The following is a 21,774-nucleotide window of genomic DNA, read 5'->3' as shown; positions in this document are numbered from 1 at the left end:
TGTGCATTAGCATTTTAACACACAGTGCAGTATACATTACATACATGTGTGCATTAGCATTTTAGCACACAGTGTAGTATACATTACATACATGTGTGCATTAGCATTTTAGCACACAGTGCAGTATACATTACATACATGTGTGCATTAGCATTTTAGCACACAGTGCAGTATACATTACATACATGTGTGCATTAGCATTTTAGCACACAGTGCAGTATACATTACACTCATGTGTGCATTAGCATTTTAACACACAGTGCAGTATACATTACATACATGTGTGCATTAGCATTTTAGCACACAGTGCAGTATACATTACATACATGTGTGCATTAGCATTTTAGCACACAGAGCAGTATACATTACTACATGTGTGCATTAGCATTTTAGCAGTATACATTACATATGTGTGCATTAGTATTTTAGCACACAGTGCAGTATACATTACACATGTGTGCATTAGCATTTTAGCAGTATACATTACATCATGTGTGCATTAGCATTTTAGCACACAGAGCAGTATACATTTCAGTGCATTAGCATTTAGCACACAGTGCAGTATACATTACACTCATGTGTGCATTAGCATTTTAGCACACAGTGCAGTATACATTACATACATGTGTGCATTAGCATTTTAGCATACAGAGCAGTATACATTATATACATATGTGCATTAGTATTTTAGCACACAGTGCAGTATACATTACACTCATGTGTGCATTAGCATTTTAGCACAGTGCAGTATACATTACACTCATGTGTGCATTAGCATTTTAGCACAGTACAGTATACATTACACACATGTGTGCATTAGCATTTTAGCACACAGTACAGTATACATTACATACATGTGTGCATTAGCATTTAAGCACACAGTGCAGTATACATTACACACATGTGTGCATTAGCATTTTAGCACACAGTGCAGTATACATTACATACATGTGTGCATTAGCATTTTAGCACACAGTGCAGTATACATTACACTCATGTGTGCATTAGTATTTTAGCACACAGTGCAGTATACATTACACTCGTGTGCATTAGCATTTTAGCACACAGTGCAGTATACATTACACTCATGTGTGCATTAGCATTTTAGCACACAGTGCAGTATACATTACACACATGTGTGCATTAGTATTTTAGCACACAGTGCAGTATACATTACATACATGTGTGCATTAGCATTTTAGCATACAGTGCAGTATACATTACACTCATGTGTGCATTAGTATTTTAGCACACAGTGCAGTATACATTACACTCGTGTGCATTAGCATTTTAGCACACAGTGCAGTATACATTACACTCGTGTGCATTAGCATTTTAGCACACAGAGCAGTATACATTACACTCGTGTGCATTAGCATTTTAGCACACAGTGCAGTATACATTACACTCGTGTGCATTAGCATTTTAGCACACAGAGCAGTATACATTACACTCGTGTGCATTAGCATTTTAGCACACAGTGCAGTATACATTACACACATGTGTGCATTAGCATTTTAGCACACAGTGCAGTATACATTACACTCATGTGTGCATTAGTATTTTAGCACGCAGTGCAGTATACATTACACTCATGTGTGCATTAGTATTTTAGCACGCAGTGCAGTATACATTACATACATGTGTGCATTAGCATTTTAGCACACAGTGCAGTATACATTACACTCATGTGTGCATTAGTATTTTAGCACACAGTGCAGTATACATTACACTCATGTGTGCATTAGTATTTTAGCACACAGTGCAGTATACATTACATACATGTGTGCATTAGCATTTTAGCACGCAGTGGAGTATACATTACACTCATGTGTGCATTAGCATTTTAGCACGCAGTGCAGTATACATTACACTCATGTGTGCATTAGTATTTTAGCACGCAGTGCAGTATACATTACACTCGTGTGCATTAGCATTTTAGCACACAGTGCAGTATACATTACATACATGTGTGCATTAGTATTTTAGCACACAGTGCAGTATACATTACATACATGTGTGCATTAGCATTTTAGCACACAGTGCAGTATACATTACATACATGTGTGCATTAGTATTTTAGCACACAGTGCAGTATACATTACATACATGTGTGCATTAGCATTTTAGCACACAGAGCAGTATACATTACACACATGTGTGCATTAGCATTTTAGCACGCAGTGCAGTATACATTACACTCATGTGTGCATTAGCATTTTAGCACACAGTGCAGTATACATTACACTCATGTGTGCATTAGTATTTTAGCACACAGTGCAGTATACATTACACTCATGTGTGCATTAGCATTTTAACACACAGTGCAGTATACATTATACTCATGTGTGCATTAGCATTGTAGCACACAGTGCAGTATACATTACACTCATGTGTGCATTAGCATTTTAGCAAACAGTGCAGTATACATTACACTCATGTGTGCATTAGCATTGTAGCACACAGTGCAGTATACATTACACTCATGTGTGCATTAGCATTGTAGCACACAGTGCAGTATACATTACACTCATGTGTGCATTAGCATTTTAGCACACAGTGCAGTATACATTATATACATGTGTGCATTAGTATTTTAGCACACAGTGCAGTATACATTACATACATGTGTGCATTAGTATTTTAGCACACAGTGCAGTATACATTACACTCATGTGTGCATTAGCATTTTAGCACACAGTGCAGTATACATTACATACATGTGTGCATTAGTATTTTAGCACACAGTGCAGTATACATTACATACATGTGTGCATTAGTATTTTAGCACACAGTGCAGTATACATTACATACATGTGTGCATTAGTATTTTAGCACACAGTGCAGTATACATTACACTCATGTGTGCATTAGCATTTTAACACACAGTGCATAGCAGGTGTGCACTAATATGCCTCAAGGGTCGTCTCCAAAGATATGGTGAGCCCCAAGAGCTGAGTTTCACAGTCCTGCACTGATATAGCCTCTCAGCTGGGGGTGGCCTCACACACCCACCTCCCTTTACCGTAAATAGGAACCTTGTTTTTCAGGCGGTCTGGATCTAATCTCTGCTATTTTCAAAAGAGGCAGCAGAACAATATGAGGAAGCTCTCTGGAAACTGGGATAACCTCAGTGAGCAAGTTTCCCTGCACCATGCTGACAGAAATAGGACAGAATTCACTTTTTTAAAATACTGTACTGATCCCCCAGTGGAGAGATTTGTCTTTTTTAAAGGTTAGAGTTTTTGCTCTTAAAAAACTAATCCTTCCACAACTATCATTATTTCTTTTTCTAGTACTTCTAAGTAATTGTAGAGATTTACAGTAGGCTGGGAATGCAAAGCTTTTTCTGGTTATTCAAATGTTCCCAAATGTTACTTGAAAGTATTTATTTTACACCCTCCCACATTAAAAACTGTATTTATCTTATTCAGCCATTTCCCGAAAAATACTGTGTTTTTTGTATTGCCTCTGGTGCTGTCTTATCTGACCTCAGATACCTGTCCTTTCTAACTTCTGGTTGCTTTTTCTGCTCAAAACACTGGAAAGCCGCTTCATGAAAATGTGTGCATGAGTTTGAATGTTTAAAATTTGATTGAAGTCAGACATTTGCACTTTAACTGTTTTCATCAAACGATTTACCTCCAGTATCAGCCACAAACGGGCAAATGTGAAACTGAGGCTAGAGCAGTATCTCTCAGCTAAACGCCCACCATGCGCAGGATGTTTTGACACTGTTATGTTTGTATCCTTGTCTCTTCGTCTTGTTTAGGGCACTCAGTAGAACTAAACTGGGTTAAAATAGGCTCAGAATAAACAGTTTTCACAGACCTGCAGTGTTTTTAATTGGTTGAATGTAGTTTAGTTTCCATAAACTGGTTTTCTAGTATACATAAGAACTACTAATGGAAACTGTACAGAACTACATGACTAATAACTAAAAATCTAACTTTCAACTCTCTTGTGTGGTGATTTTTTCCTCAAACATTCATACCATATTGCTGCTGACTGAGACTTTGACTCAGACAAATACAGTTGTCCTGACATTGTGATATGCCACACGGATTAAAGCGGCTATAATATATCTTTTTTTACAATAACAATGCATTAAATGTGAAAAAAAATGTGACGGACCAGCAGCTCTCCTCGGCTTTACGGGGCTTTAATGTACTTGGAAATAAATCTGAATCTGGTTCATGTTGCTCTATAACAGCTGGACTTGTAAATAAAGCAACTGTTTGCTAAAAAGTTTGCCACATCAACGTAAATATATATATAAATATTTTACCATTTTCAGACATGCACCTCTGTTATGGCTGTTTAACATGACGGCCTCATGTGTGCACAAGCACCCAAATCACTTAAGTCACGACGGCCATCTTACAGGATTGGACGACAAGAGGAAAAATTGTTTGACCACAGTCAGAGTCAGACCTGCTGCCTCCCTCCTAAAAAGACTTTCGACTTTATGAAGTGGCAGAGCTCTCTGTCCAAAAAATTACACATTTAGACATCAACATTTAGAAGCAGAAGAAGAGAAGGGTTGAGTGTGCTCACGATGGTCATGAATGAAGGCATTGATTAGTTGTAATGCATCGCCACAGTTTCGACACTCACCGTGGAAGTAGCTCTTCACTTTCAGGTACCCGACGCTGAGGCGGAGCACCGACAGCTTGTCCAGCCGAGCCCTGACGTCCTCCGTGAAGGGCAGCAGGCTGGTGAGCTTGTCCAGCTCGCCGTTGAGCCGGTCGCGGTGGCGTTTGGATGGGTTGGACTTGACGCCATCAGGAGGAGGTGGTTTGGGGCTGCGGATCCCGAAAAAAGACAACATTAAAACCCAGTAACAAGAAAGGGTCCATGCCTTCATGACTAAGGAGAGTATTTTAGGGAATATAGGACATTAGGAGGTGATTTTAATGGACAATAGAAAACTTTTTCCAAATCTCAACCCACTTTCTGAATACTTCCTTTTCCCTTGCGAGTCGCAGCTTGAGTTTGGGATTCAGAAAGGTCATGATGAGTATTACAAACAAGCTTCAGGCTAAATGTGTTCAGTACACTGACGTGTGTGTGCATCAGTGCAACAGCAGCTGGGATAAATTGAGATGAAACACTGATAACACACAGATGTGACACTGAAGATTGCAACATACACACACACACACACAACAGGAGAGGCGCAAATGGAAAATATAATGTTGTCTTCTTTATGCACACACTGGTGCTGACTAACGATTATTTCAATTAGTGATCATTCATTACTGCGATGGACTCCCTAACCGTCAGCTGGGATTGGCTCCAGCCCCCCGCGACCCTGTACGCAGGATAAGTAGTTGACGATGGATGGATGGATGGATCATTCGTTAAGTCTATAAAATGTCATCTTTCACATATGAGAAGGAAATGGTGAATATTTGCTTGAAAAATTAGTTGCCGATTAATTTTATGTTTAAGTTTCTGAGCTCTGCATCTCAAAAATGGTGTATATCATTAATGAATAAAGGTATTACCCTGTGTTTCTGATCACTAAGTACGCTTTCATCCATCTATCTGAATGCACTTTTCAATATGCGCAAAAAAACTGAGTAGAGGTATTAGAAATAAAAATAAAAAACTGTTTTAATTTTTGCCACATTTGGCATTAGACGGTAAATAAAACTGCCAGGTGATCAGGGTTTTATGTTCAAGTACTCGACCCAGCTTTAATGCAGTTCTAAGTCTGAGTATCCTATGGTACAAAAGTATTGATGTATACAAAGTGAGTTTATGTTGAGGCAGACACCTTGATACTCTTTCAAACTAAGTATGTCATTATAATAATTATATTCTCTTAATCTTAAGAGTCTTAGCTTGTTTTTTTTTCATGTGATCACATTAATCAATTCAGTCCACACAGACCGAGTTGTTTCCCTCGCCGCTGCTGAATGCTGGGGATTAAAATGTTTACCGAGTGGAAAATAACGGACCACCTCGACTCTCCAGAGGCACAGCAGCGAGCTACCTGCTCTATCTGCCGTTGCGATGGGAACCGGGTCAGCAGGCTGATGTCACCTGTTCCAGGGCTTGTTTATCACCCGTCTGGTTTTTTATCTCTGTTCTCGTCAACAAGCCGTAAAAACACATCAAGAAATGATCCAGTCCACGACGGATCTGAGGATTTATGAACTGCTGAAGTGCTTTGTGCACTCAGTTTACAAATATACTGAGCGAGAGGAAATGAAGAGTTTCCCTTTAACGGGATTCGAAAGAGGTCACATTTATTTACACAAAACATGAAACTGAAAGGTTAAGGAGCAGATATTCTTGTACCTGCAATATACTACTGAATTTAGATAGTCTGAATTAACTTGAATGAACTGAATGAACCACTGACTCGTACTGCAGGACAGAAAAACATTTAATTTTATATTATTTATTCATTTAGCCATAAGTTAAATCTTCAGTTGTTCCAGTGCTTCATCAGTCCGGCGAGTTTAAAGTGTCTCATGATGGACCAAATGTCGTTTTAGAGGCCTTTTTTTAACTAAACTGAACTAAATAAATGATTCTTTTTTTACATGATTGTCTACTTAAGAAACTTAATTTGGCTCTGCAAACACATTAGCTGGGTCCATCCTCTAAAATGTGAGGTTTTTGTGCTTGTCTATGTTGTACTGTATATAGTGAAGTCATTATGTTAGGGGTTTGAACTGTTAGTCAAATAAAACAAGCAATTTGAAGACGGGCATTTGTTGTCTAACATTTTATAGACAAAATAAATGCCAATTGTTATATAATAAGATGAAGCTAATTGTTTGTTGCAGCCCAAGCTGACAAGTTATTCACACATTCATTGTTCAAACAGTATGTGACAACGTTTGAACGCTTCATCAAAAGTGTGTCCTGTTTGCGGTGAACTAAATGTGCATTTATACGCTAACTGCAAAAACAACTTGCACTGCTGCAGCCTAAGTCTTATATTATTAGTTCTAGCGCTGATTCTCACCCTGGCTTGATAAGAGAGAACGTTTTGTTGTTTTAACGTGTGTAAAGACAGAAATAAATCCAGATCGCTGAGGCTGTTTGGCTGCAGGTCAGCGGCGTCGGGCCAGATGAAGGCCGGCGGTAAACCCGGCGGCTTCTCGTCTGTAACTCAAACCAGACCCATCGCTGTACAGAGCGAAGCTGTGTGGAGCGCCTCAAACCAGCCCTGGAGATGCCTCTCGTTTTGGGTCACTAAATATAATAATAATAATAATAATCTTTATTTATAGTGTTTTTTTAAACCAGGGCCCTAAAATAGTTCAAAGACACACTTGTATTTACCCAGAATAGGTTGAAGGAGCTCTGAGGTGATTTCCACATTCGTACGGTTAAACACAGTCTGATATCTGATCAACACTAGAGAGAGAGAGGGGCTTTTTTTGAGTCAGTCCGTTATGCATTTTTTACATTTTTACTTGCATGCGGCATGATTTCCAAACCTCTCAGGCCCATTCACTCCCATTTATTTCCAAATCAGCACAGGGAACAACAAGAGACGTGCTGAACGTCAGCAGACAACGGATATCAGAATAGAAATAAGCTCTGATTCTTATCAGTGTCACACAGCTCAGACACGTCTGTCGTCTTAACTTCTGCTTTCCACTTTAAAAGATATTCAAGTTTCAACATCACTGTGTGACTGATTTCTGTTCCCACCGTTTACAATAGAAGTTTTTGAACCAATATCTAACACAATGTGGTTTTCGTCTCGTTAGTCACAGCCCAGACGAGGTAAAAGTCCAAAGCAAGCCTCTTCCACCAGCTTTCGTCTGCTAAATGACAGTCAGTGTGAAAGTTTTCTTCATCTTAGTTCTCTTTCAGAGTAAATATCCTGAAACAAACATTACAAATATAACAGAAAGCGCTAACTGATAGTCTAACAAAACGATCCCAACCCACTTAGTAGCTTCTTCCTGGACATTTCAGCTGTATCGCACCGTCTTCATCAGTAGGTAGATGTTAACTTTCATAACTAATAATCATAATCATAGCTGAGCTTGAACTGTCTCCATGATTGCTGATGAAAACAGCTGAGAGCTCCACAAAAAGCTTGTAAGTAGACCTTGATTTGATACTGTTGTCAAGCTGCTGTTTCAACAGTCAAGAATAAACGTTTATGCTTACATTTCTTATATTTAGACAGCGTTTGTTACAGAGAATTCAAACTGAAAGGCATCTAAGAGGAAGAAAAACATCACACTGACTGCCTTGCTCAAGGGCAAAGGAGGTCATTTTAATCAGACACATTTATACCAACAATGAAGCTGAAAAGATTAGCTAACTAGTTAAACTGAAAAGAAAATAAATGGGATCCAATTTGGAAAGATGTCAATCAAGTTTGATTAACATCGAGTCCTCTCAGATGTGAAGATTATCTACTTAACTTTGTCTCACGTGGTCGTAAATTCAATATTAACTGTTGCTAAGACCAAAAAAAAGCTATTTAAAGATGTCACCTTTGGCTCTGGGAGCTTGTGACGGACATATTTTAGTATATTCTGACATTTTTCAATATAAAAAAATCAATTAAATGAAATAAAAGGCCTCTGCAGAGTCCTAACAAACAATATATAAACTTTTGAATTTAAGCAGATCAAGTTTCAGCGTCCTGCCCAGGAACACTTTAGCAGAGCATCTGGTTGTTGTGGGATTTGAACCTGTGGCCTCCCAGTTACAAGTGGGTCTCACGCAGAGCAGCTGTATCTCTGCTGGTTAGCAAGTTAAATCAAGTTCAGATGTTCCTGCTAATGATTCTGCTGGGGATTTCAGGTCAGGTGAGGCCAAACGTGTGTGTGTGTTTGTGCACCTGCATAACTGCAATCTTTCTAGGCTATCACCCTTTAACCTCTTGATGCCTTTGAGGGTCAAAATGTGCAGCCTGAAGTTGCAGAAAACACAGACCAGCAGCAACAAGAAATAAACCAACAAGGAACTTCAACTTCAATGTGAAAAAAGTTGGCTCTAAGACAGAGAAGCTCTCTCTCTCTCAACAGCAGCAAGAAATAAACTAATCTTTGTGCTACAAAGTTATAGGAGCTTCTCTTCTAGCTAACATCTTGCAAGCAAATGTCTCTGCTCTGATCGCCGGCCATTCATCGTTCTTGCGCAGTTTTGCGTGCATGCCGTGCAGCCGACAACTGCATGCACGTTGCGGCTCCTTGTGGGTCTGTTTCAAGTAGCCGGCTGTTTAAAAACGATAAAATATTCTTTGTGTGGTTCATCAACAGTGATAAATTATCCGAAAGTCCTACGAGGTGCGGACAACTCGGCACAACACCAGTCAAGATGGGGCTCCCTCTCAACAGTAAGTGTTCCTTTTCTGCCACAACACGAATACACGCTACGCCTACATGTGCGCGCTGACGCCCCAGGGTTAGGGTTACAATTTTGGATTTATTCACCCACTTTAAAAACATTTATTGAAAGCTTTTTTCTTTTTCCATGTTTATTTAAAGCACTGTATGTTGATATTTATATCATAATAGGCAGTATATTAACTTATTGGGAGAAAACTAGTAGTTCTATGTAAAATCAGATGTTGACCACCCCTATATCAGCAAAATGGCGTGCTCCTTGTTTTGCTGAAAAGCTTCGACTGTGAGATTGACAATCAAATCGGGCTCCGCCCCTCGAACCATCGAATCTTCAACAAATCAACTATTCGGGTCCAGCCCTAATTAATAGCCTGGTCAATAGCGATCCTTATTAGCTAGGCTTAGGGCTGGACGATACGGGCAAAAATTTTATCACGATAAAGATTTTCATATATTTCGATATCGATAATTATCACGTTAAGTATCAAATCGTTATTTTTTTTTAGTTTAAAGGCTGATTTTTGCTCCTGAGTGGAAGTTGAGTAAATTTGATGGTTAAATGTGGTTTAAACTCTAAATTATGGTCAACACTAGAGGCTAAACAGTGGATCACCTCACAAATCTGAGCTAGAACATAATTATGATAAAATCTTTGTCAACAAATATGCACGAGTCAAATTAAGTAAAAGCTTTTTTCGGCCTGTTTTCCGCCACAAAATAAACATCTTAATAAAAAAAAAAAAAGTCCTAATTTGTGTATAATTCAAGTGAATAAAGTCAAACATTTATTGAACATTAATTTTAAAAAATTGCGATAATTATTGTTAATGTTTTATTGTCCAGCCCTAGCTAGGCTCCTTAAATGCTAGTTAATACCTTTTTATAAGCTGGCTCTCTGACATTGACAGCATTGTGTTGGACAGATTTGTGCGGAGTTCATGAGAGAGAGAAATGAACGTATGGGAAACACCGAACGTCCTAAATCTTAACACAAGCACCACAGCTGCTGCAAGAAACACATCTCACCACGTCAGAACATCTCTTTTCTGCATTATGTAATTATTAATGAGGTGTGTCTAAACAAAATCACAGTCATGGATCTCAATTACTTTAACGTGTGCATGCCAGTAGCCTACAGTAAAATATGTCAGATGAAATATAAGTGCTTATCTGCTCTTCAAAAGGACTGAAATGCAACTGAAAATAACATTAAGATACAGAACAACTTGTGTAAGAGTAGCCTACTATAAAATATGTTATATTTAGGTGAAATATAACAACTAGTCCCCTAAAAAAACTCAACAGGAATGCGAGGGTGTAATGACTGGAAAAAGATGCTTCAATCTGCAAATGTGTGATTTCAAAAACGCCCCTAAAAATAGTATTAAGAGGCGGAACAACTCACATCTGAACTAACTATCAGTAGTCTGCTATGAAATATGTTAAATTTAGATTAAATGTGGTAAAGAAAATGTACCCAGTAGGAATTTGGACAAAGACTGAAGTTATTACCTAGAAATGTATGATTTTTTTTCTCTATAAAAAGCACCAAAATGCCTCTAAAAATACCAAAAGGAGGCAGAACAACTCAAGCCTGAACTGTAGGAGTGACCTACTGTGAAATAAACCAATTTTAGACAGTCTGGCAAAGAAATGTGAACAATAACTGGCAGGACAGTCAAAAATGCCACTAAAAGTAACATTAAGGCCTGAACTGTACTGTGAAATCACTTTTAAGACTAAAAATACAGACAATAAATGTATGATTTCCCACTTTAAATCACCTTTTTTGTAATGTTGTTGACCTTTTTCAGCTGTTAAAAGCGTAAGGTCTCCGAGGTCAAGGCTGTGGGCTGACTGCCTGAGCTGTAACTGTAACATTAAATGTGTAAAATGTGCATATGGGGCTGGCGAAGCCCCCCGTTTCCCCTCCCTCCCTGTAAATAAGACATCTGCTTTCAATAATACTCCAGAACACGACATATCTGAAATCAAGGCGAGATGGCTATCGCTGCATTCCTGACGGCACAACTCCCTGCAAGAACAATGAGCGGCCAGTGTTGTTGCTTCTCGCTTTATCTACCAAATCTGTCCTGGAAGGGGCGTGTATATGAGTGTGTATACGAGTGTGTATCTGAGTGTGTTTATTTGTGTGTGTGTGAGAGAGAGTGTGGGGTTTTGTTGGACTTAAAGAAACACTCCCCTGCATTCACACAAAGGCACTTTGTCTCCGACAGGGCAACGACACCTTTGCAGAACAAAAGAAACTAAATATGATGTTGGTGCATGTTCCCTGTTGGAGTTATGATACGGGGAGAAAAAAAATCGAACAAAATGCACGAGGAGAGTCAGAAGTCAGTGATACCAGAGCCGATAATTCAGGAGCCGAGAGTTTAAATTTCACCATTTTAATGTCTAAAAAGGGTTCAGGGCTGACATCAGCAACGTATGCTTACCTCCTGTTTCATTTTACTCTGTTTAAATGTGTCACTTTAAGCTGCTCTGTGCTTTTTCAAATAAACAATTTCACATTTTACCTCACATTTGGCTTCGCAAACAGCACCACATGAATTATAAGCACACTGTGGTTTTAAAATTAATCACAGTTGAGTTAAGAGGGCGTTTGTGCTGAAACAAACTCAAGGAAAGTGTGTTTAACTTCAGTTAACTGCAGTTTAATTTATTCATTTTATTCACTTGATTTGTTTCTTAACAGCAGTATTGATCAAATCTATACCAGTATAACTCGATTAACTGAGAGGTCGATTAACAGAAAATTTCTCTCTAAAATGTTTCTTTAATCTGATGCTATGATGCTTTTCTTGTCAAATCGTCCAGGAAGTGAAAGCTAGGAGACTGGTGTCCATCACATGTCAGTCATAAGCGTCTGATGTGATTTGAGCAGCATGACCTTTGTCCAAATCACATCCAAAACAAAACTAAACAAAAACATGTAACCAGCAGTAACATCTGACCATTTTATTCCGCATGGGTTTGATCAAGACATTTTTTGGCTGTCAAACAGAAATCAAATGGCACTTGAACGCATCTGCAGGCAAACGGTGAAGATAAACAATCACAAGTGCACGCATGTTCCACATTTTACTGTCATAACAGAATACCACTGTTTTTAGGTTTATTTTCATAAAGTCCATCAACTTCTCTGGCATCTTTGACATCTAACCATCAGAACAAGAGACAGGGGACATATTTACCTAATGTTTATTCCATTAAGTTGGGTGTTTTTGTCTTGTTAAATGTCTGTTAAATGCTCTAAATGTAAATGTATTTGTTCCTCAGTCTCCTCCTTCAGCCAAGGGCTGCAACTAACAATTATTTTCATTATCGAATTATCTGTCGATTATTTTCTTGCTTACTGCATTAGCTGTTAGGTCCAGAAAATTGATTGATTGATAAATGTCAATCAGTGTTTCCCAAAGTCCGAGGTGACGTCCTCAAATGTCTTGTTTTGTCCACAATCCAAAAATATTCAGTTTACAGTCGTAGACGAGCAAAGAAACCAGAAAATATTTACATGAATCAGAGAATTTGGATGTTTTTTCTTTAAAAAAGGACTCAAAATGATGAATCGATTAGCAAAATACTTGACGATTCATTTTATAGTTAATCAACTAATCAATAATCGCCCAACTGTTTCAGCTCTACCCGTTAAAATATAAAAACACACACAACCTTGCAAGTCTAAGACTTAACTTTCATGTTTTATGTATTCCAACATTGATTTAAAACACCTACATTTGGAGTGATTGCCATTACTTAATAATCAATATTAGTGCTCTCTCTTTTTCCCCAAATTTAAAATCTCTATACACGCTGCTTTCTATTGTTTAATTGTGACAAGACTGCTTTTTAAACAACTAATGGATCAATGTGGAGCACTACATTTTATAATATCATTGATAAAGACCAAATCTGAGTCCTTTCCTTGTGAGGTTAGTTTGAGAGGCTGGGTCTGTTTTTATTTCACTCAGCCTCATACCTAAACCACAGAGATTCGACTGTTTCGACTGTGCTGACAGGGTTTGTAGGGTTTCCACCACATATTCTGTCACTGCTCTGTGATGTCACAGAATATATAATATAAGCAAAGACACCTTAGGTTTTTACTTTACGTTAGATAAATATTTAAGCAAGTGTTGTCCCCCCCCTATTTTTGCCGTAAATATCCCCCTGTAAATATTGCATTTGGCGATCGCTTTGTTGACTTTGGTTAAGTGTATATCCACTTTTTGGGGCATTTAAGTTATCCGCCATGTTACTGAGGTTGCCCATGTTTGTATACGTCACCGTTTTTTGTCTTTTCCTTGTAGTGTCAGAAAAACAATCTAAGAGAGATTGAGGACGACAGATTGGATTTGTTGATCTATGCGATCTGGGTATTTCTCTGGATCACTGCCTAATTAGGATTAGGGATGTAGTAGTATAGATTACATGTGCTTTATTTATTTGTATTATTTATCTAGGCAATATGTTAGTACTTCAAATACATGTCTACTATTGGTGTCTGGGCCCCTATATACAAGCTTCAGATAGCTTTTTCAGGGTGTCCCGTTTTACAAATCTGGATTATTTCTTAAGATTGTACTTGTATTTTAATGTTTTGTGAATAAAACACTTAAGTCTAAACGAATCCCTAACCTCAACACCTTTGAGATGAACTTCTCACACCAGCATCAGCGCTGGACATCACTCACGTCCACATACTTTTGGCCATTTAGCGTTATCTGTCTATCAAGTTTTTAGTTTTTGTTTAGCGACTGTATTTAATAATGTACAAGTCTTTCCTTCACACACAAACATTACTATACATTTATATGTTCTAGTTGTACAATGCAGTGCCAACATGAAGGTGAAGCGCCTCAGGGTAGACAGACTCTCGCTCTCTCTCTCTCTCTCTCTCTCTCTCTCGCTCTCTCACACTCATAACTCACTCTCCCGACACCATTTCCCTAAAAAAAAGAAAAGCAAGATAAACTCCCAGAGAAACTTTTCCTGAAAAACTAAAGCGAGAGAACATGGCAGACTTATGTAACCGTTCGCGTGACACAGAACTATGTTAATTTGTGTTGAGGGAGGGAGGAAAGAAACAACCCCCCCCTCAAAAAAAACACACAGAGACAGAAGGAAAGACAGGAAAAAAGTATGTTGTGGCAGGAGGAGGAGGAGGAGGAGAACGAGGCTCAGATTACGCCATCCTCCCTCCCTCCTCCCTCGTGGAAACATCGCGTGAGAGCGCTCCCGCTCCACGTCCTGATTATGATTAATGCAGGTAGTACCACACACACACATTGAAACCGCGGTTCTGGCAGGGTTCTGCCGTGGTTCTCTGCTCGGGCCTGTGGTTCTGTATGGAGCAGTTAACACTCCGTCTGGCTTGTTAAAGTTAAAAATCACAAACTGGTAAAATCACTGTGAGGAGCTCTGTTGTTCTAAAAGGGTTCTTTACAGCACCAAGGAGGGTCTAGAACAAGTCATCTTAGCATGGTGCTTTAGAGAACCTTTCTAAAGGGTTTCCTATGAAGGGTCTTGGAAAATCCATTGTGCCTCAGAGAACCTCTGTAAAGTATTTATAGCACCATGAAGGATCTAGGAAAAACCATGGTGCCTTAGAGAACCTCTCCATGAAAGGTCTAGCAAAAATCCTAATGCCTTAGAGAACCCCTCTAATTGGTTTATAACGCCTAGCAAAAACCATGGTGCCTTAGAGAACCTCTCCATGAAAGGTCTAGCAAAAATCCTAATGCCTTAGAGAACCCCTCTAATTGGTTTATAACGCCTAGCAAAAACCATGGTGCCTTAGAGAACCTCTCCATGAAAGGTCTAGCAAAAATCCTAATGCTGTAGAGAACCCCTCTAATTGGTTTATAACGCCTAGCAAAAAACATGGTGCCTTAGAGAACCTCTCCATGAAAGGTCTAGCAAAAATCCTAATGCCTTAGAGAACCCTTCTAATTGGTTTATAACACCTAGCAAAAACCATGGTGCCTTAGAGAACCTCTCCATGAAAGGTCTAGCAAAAATCCTAATGCCTTAGAGAACCCTTCTAATTGGTTTATAACACCTAGCAAAAACCATGGTGCCTTAGAGAACCTCTCCATGAAAGGTCTAGCAAAATTCCTAATGCCGTAGAGAACCCCTCTAATTGGTTTATAACACCTAGCAAAAAACATGGTGCCTTAGAGAACCTCTCCATGGAAGGACTAGCAAAAATCCTAATGCCTTAGAGAACCCTTCTAATTGGTTTATAACACCTAGCAAAAACCATGGTGCCTTAGAGAACCTCTCCATGAAAGGACTAGCAAAAATCCTAATGCCTTAGAGAACCCTTCTAATTGGTTTATAACACCTAGCAAAAAACATGGTGCCTTAGAGAACCTCTCCATGAAAGGACTAGCAAAAATCCTAATGCCTTAGAGAACCCTTCTAATTGGTTTATAACACCTAGCAAAAATCCTAATGCCGTAGAGAACCCCTTTAATTGGTTTATAACGCCAAGCAAAAACCATGGTGCCTTAGAGAACCTCTCCATGAAAGGTCTAGCAAAAATCCTAATGCCTTAGAGAACCCTTCTAATTGGTTTATAACACCTAGCAAAAAACATGGTGCCTTAGAGAACCTCTCCATGAAAGGACTAGCAAAAATCCTAATGCCTTAGAGAACCCCTCTAATTGGTTTATAACACCTAGCAAAAATCATGGTGCCTTAGAGAACCTCTCCATGAAAGGTCTAGCAAAAATCCTAATGCCTTAGAGAACCCTTCTAATTGGTTTATAACACCTAGCAAAAAACATGGTGCCTTAGAGAACCTCTCCATGAAAGGACTAGCAAAAACCCTAATGCCTTAGAGAACCCCTCTAATTGGTTTATAACACCTAGCAAAAAACATGGTGCCTTAGAGAACCTCTTTATGAAAGGTCTAGCAAAAATCCTAATGCCGTAGAGAACCCCTCTAATTGGTTTATAACGCCAAGCAAAAACCATGGTGCCTCAGAGAACCTCTCCATGAAAGGACTAGCAAAAATCCTAATGCCTTAGAGACCCCTTCTAATTGGTTTATAACACCTAGCAAAAAACATGGTGCCTTAGAGAACCTCTCCATGAAAGGACTAGCAAAAATCCTAATGCCTTAGAGAACCCTTCTAATTGGTTTATAACACCTAGCAAAAAACATGGTGCCTTAGAGAACCTCTCCATGAAAGGACTAGCAAAAATCCTAATGCCTTAGAGAACCCTTCTAATTGGTTTATAGCAGCATGATGGATCTAAGTGTAACTGAAACCACAAAAATACAATGCTATGGAAAACTTTTGTAAATAGTTCTTTGCAGCAGTATCAAAGGTCAATGGAAGAACACTTATGCATTAAAGAGCACCATTAAGGTTCTAAGATGAACAATTTGAGAATGGTGCTTAACCTTTTGACCTTTATTAAGGTTTCCTTGCATTTGCATAAATAGGTCCAGTTTTAACCTGAAGGTCCACTGTAGAAAGATATAGACATCTCACAACGATTAGTGGTGTTGTTATGGAGGTGTTAGGTGGAACCTAATGTCTTATTTGCTCTAAAATTGACCTCTAGAGGTGAAGGAGTTCTAGAAGGTCTTGAGAAACTGAGAAACACAGCACAGAAGTACAAACACCCCAAAAGTCCTGTGAGAAATCAGTGTATAGACACAGTGGTAAAGAAAACATTAATAAACGGTTCCTTACAGAACCATTAAAAGTCCATATATTCGGCTCGGTTAAAAAAAAATAGGCCTATAGGCTATAAAGCATGGGCTAGTCCCACACGGCTTTCTCCTAGATCAAAAGGCATTTTTCTAGTGTACATTTGGGTGATACACTATGCAGCAGCGGTTGTCAAATTGTGGTCTAGGGCCCTCCAGGGGCTCTCGAATAGAAACCCAGCAGAACACAGATGCATTATTTAAACAGATGCAGTATAAATATACATTTGCTTCAGTCAAAAGTAGAATCATAAGAAAGTGATATAATAATTGGACTGATGTGGGGTTTCACTCTCTCCACTCCAAAACTCCCCACCTACAGAGCACTCTCAAACAAAAACTACATAAATAATACATTAAACTCAGAAAGGCCTTCTTTGGAGGAAAAAGAGGAATAAGTAAAATATGTTTCAACAGTTTTAGAGAATTTAGACCATTTGCACATTTGTGCAAATCAGTCTAGGAAGCCCAGCTGCACGAATGGTATAATTAGATTTAAATAATACTGAAGCAAGTTTTCTTTATTTTTCCATGCTGGATAGGCCTGCAGTGTTGTTGGACTTCAGCACTTCACATTACCTCGGTCTGGCTGGCCAACATTGCATAACCACAGCAAAGAAAATAGACTTTATGGCTTCAACTAAGGACAATGTGGCTACTATTGCACACACAGAGTAACCTCCTGCAAGTGTTATTACCACGTAACACAGGCAGTTATGCATACTGACTTAATATTAGTATGGATGTTTTGCACAGCTGTAACCACCTAAAGAAGAACCATCTCTATAATGTGCAAAGTATTAGCTGTGTGAATGCATTAAAAACGATTATAAGGCATCAAAAAGTCGTTATGCATGATGTTTTTAAGGACATAATACATCTTATATGCCATGTGGCATGGTCGTTATACATTCAGTGCTGCACCACAAGCACAGTTTTGTAACTGTAGTATTACAAAAGCACTACAGTAAAAGTAGGCAACAACAAAGAGTAGTGTCACCACACACTCATAGTGCCTTCAGGATATTCAATGAATATTACAGACGTGCCAACGAGATCATGAAGTACAGTAAAAACATTGTTTGTTAAACACACTTCGAGATACTTTATGCATATTACCGGGACATTACAGGGATTTATGTGTGTTTGTGGTTGTTGACTTACATTTTCTGAACCGGCTTCTTCCGTTTCTTCACCGCATAGAGAGCCGAGTTCCCCAGCATGGTGAATACAAACAAAACTTGGCAAAGAAAGCGGCTTTATCCCGATTAGTTTCTGTAACAACGTTAACGGATCCAAACGGCTCCACAAGACTCACATCACTCGATTAACGACAAAATAATGTAACGAAAAGCAGCTCGGTAAGAAGAAAATCCCCCTGAACGTCCGTCCTCGGCTGCTTTCACGTTCCCCGTCTCGCTCGCAACTGAGCTGGAGAGAAAAACGGCTATTTAACGTCTTTAGCTACTCCAAACGGCCGCCAGACGTTAACAAACTACCACATCTGTTCATAATCCCGACGTTCAAGTAGTTCCACACCGGATTATCATGACTTTTCGACGTTAAAAAGAGCCCGAGAAGTCCTCGGAGGAGTTTTATGTAAGTCCTCTGCCTGTGCGTCACCCCCGTTGTGATTTGACAGGGCTGCTGGTGCCGCCGCCGCGCGCGCTCCCGCGGTGGTTTGAGTGTGTACATGTGAAGAAGCGTGTAACGCGAGAGCAGAAATATTTAAGGTGGTCCGAATGTGGGCCAACTGTAACCGACACCGCAGACGAGGAATGACTGGGAAACTGCATTCCATCCGGGAACACCTTAAGGAGGACTTTTTCAATGTCATCCGGTTAGACTACAATATTGAAATAATTTTGTTTACAAAAGAAATGTACTAATAACAATAACAGTAGATTCAATGTAGCGATTAAGAATGTATTTTATATTTACAACACATTCAAATAAACAAATAAATACATTAACTACAGTGTTTATGATTACATTTTCAAATATTAAAATACATTAAAAAATAAATAAATAAATACACTTACTATAGTATGCGTGATTACATTTACAAATATAACAATGCATATAAATAAATAAATACACTTACTATAGTATGCATGATTACATTTACAAATATTCAAATACATAAAAATAAATAAATATAATTACTATAGTATGCATGATTACATTTACAAATATTCCAATACATAAAAATAAATAAATATAATTACTATAGTATGCATGATTACATTTACAAACATAACAATGCATATAAATAAATAAATATATACATTATAGTGTTTATGATTTCATTTACATTTACAAATATTACAATACATACAAAAAAAATAAATGAATAAATAAATACACTTACTATAGTATGCATGATTACATTTACAAATATAACAATACATAAAAATAAATAAATATAATTACTATAGTATGCATGATTACATTTACAAACATAACAATGCATATAAATAAATAAATATATATATTATAGTTTTATGATTTCATTTACATTTACAAATATTACAATACATACAAATAAATAAATACACTTACTATAGTATGCATGATTACATTTACAAATATAACAATGCATATAAATAAATAAAAAAATACATAACCAAAGTGTTTGTGATCACATTTACATGTACAAATATTAAAAGTCATTCACATAAATACATGAACTCGAGTGTACATTGACTATAACATTGATTAATCTATTTACATTTTCACATTTACAATAAATTTAAATACATAAATACATGTACCATGGCATTACTAAAGCTATTTACATTCACATGTTTACAATCAAAGCAAATAAATGAATACATACATACATTTACTATAATATGAATAATACCATTTACATTTAAAAATAAATAATACATTTAAATAAATCAATACATGTGCAATAAACTTACTAAATATATCTACATTTACACCCTTTCAATTAATTAAAATAAATAAATACATATATTACAGTGTTGTTGACTCCATGTATCTTTACAAATATTACAATCAACTCAGATAAATGGGAAGGAAATGGTTAAGTTCCCTTGCAACATCCAAATTCAGGCAGCATTTCAAGACTGAATATTTCATAACATGTCAATTATTATGAGAGAAGTGCATCAAGAAGTGCATCATCCTTTTGCCTGAAGGATACCACTGGTTTGTTCCTCAAGGACCCAGTCGCCCCCTATCCTTTGGGAACCAGTGAACTTTTTCATGTGTCTTTTAAGGTCAGGTGTGAAAGCTAGAGTTGTGACTTGTTGTTAATCACAGTTAATTACAGATGAAAGAGTTTTAATGGATATATTTATCTTGTGTGGTATATTTGTAGCCACTTGTCCAGCATGACAACTGGTTGCACCTTGTTTCGGTGGCTTGATTATCTGCAGATTTGCAGCCCTAAAGTACAATGTCAACCAAGGTGGGTACTTTTATATTAACTGAACAAAATTAACAAAAATAAATGCAACACCTCACAGGTGTGGCATATCAAGATGCTGATCAGACAGCATGGGTATTGCACAGGTGTGCCTTAGGCTGGCCACAATAAAAGGCCACTGGAAAATGTGCAGTTCCATCACACAGCACAACGCCACAGATGTTGCAAGTTTTGAGGGAGCGAACAATTGGCATGCTGACTGCAGGAATGTCCACCAGAGCTGTTGCCCGTGAATTGAATGTTCATTTCTCTACCATAAGCAGTCACAACCGCAGACCACGTGTAACCATACCAGCCCAGGACCTCCACATCCAGCATCTTGACCTCCAAGATCGTCTGAGACCAGCCTCCCGGACAGCTGCTGCAACAATCGGTTTGCATAACCAAAGAATTTCTGCACAAACTGTCAGGAACATCTCAGGGAAGCTCATCTGCATGCTCCTCATCCTTATCGGGGTCTTGACCTGACTACAATTTCTCAAGCCGTTGAAGAGGAGTGGACCAACGTTCCACAGGCCACAATCAACAACCTGATGAACTCTATGCGAAGGAGATGCGTTGCACTGTGTGAGGCAAATGGTTGTTAAACCAGATACTGGCTGGTTTCCGGACCTCCCCGGTCCCCCCAATGCAGTGAAACTGCACATTTTCCAGTGGCTTGTTATTGTGGCCAGCCCAAGACACACCTGTGCAATATCTGATCAGCATCTTGATATGTCACACCTGTGAGGTGGATGGATTATCTCGGCAAAGGAGAAGTGCTCACTAACACAGATTTTGACAGATTTGTGAACAATATTTGAGAGAAACAGGCCTTTTGTGTACACAGAGAAAGTCTTAGATCTTTGAGTTCAGCTCATGATGAATGGGGGCAAAAACAAAAGTGTTGCGTTTATAATTTTGTTCAGTGTAGATCTAGTTATTAAGTTCTGTGTTATTTTAGTCTATTTTATTTATGGTCTCTTGGTTTCTGGCCTCGTAATAAAGCTGCCACTTATCTGCTGTTTGCCCTGAACTTGTACATGAACTTGGGGACAACAGGGTTCAGAGAGAGCATGCGGGGTAAGTAAGAGCAAACTTTTTGCCACAGGCCTCCGAACTTCTTAATTCATATACAGCCATGTATGTTGATAGTGATGAGCGATGAGCCAACAGAAAGTTGTCTTCTTCTTATATTTACAGCACCTGACTGTGACTGAGCAGGCTTATGTACCATTTTTTGTGTCCCCTGT

At 38.4% G+C, this 21,774-nt stretch overlaps 1 protein-coding gene across 1 annotated transcript in view; it reads right to left on the bottom strand.

The window, feature by feature from the left end:
* ahr2 (aryl hydrocarbon receptor 2) overlaps positions 1-18,731 on the bottom strand; it is an 84,132-nt gene extending 65,401 nt beyond the window's left edge. The window contains exons 1-2 of the mRNA XM_038715410.1: positions 18,250-18,731; positions 4,618-4,805 (exon numbers count right to left, since the gene is read on the bottom strand). Of these exons, the coding sequence (XP_038571338.1) occupies positions 4,618-4,805; positions 18,250-18,308 (247 nt within the window). The 5' untranslated portion in view covers positions 18,309-18,731. The remainder of the gene's footprint in view (positions 1-4,617; positions 4,806-18,249) is intronic.
* Positions 18,732-21,774: the final 3,043 nt, after the last annotated feature.

This window comes from Micropterus salmoides, unplaced genomic scaffold, assembly GCF_014851395.1.
Source record: "Micropterus salmoides isolate LMB-PRFRI ecotype aquatic unplaced genomic scaffold, ASM1485139v1 Ms_hic_scaffold_1, whole genome shotgun sequence".
In the NCBI taxonomy this organism is placed as follows: Eukaryota; Metazoa; Chordata; class Actinopteri; order Centrarchiformes; family Centrarchidae; genus Micropterus; species Micropterus salmoides.
The sequence above is the reverse complement of the archived record's forward strand: the minus strand, read 5'-3'. Positions and strand labels throughout refer to the sequence as shown.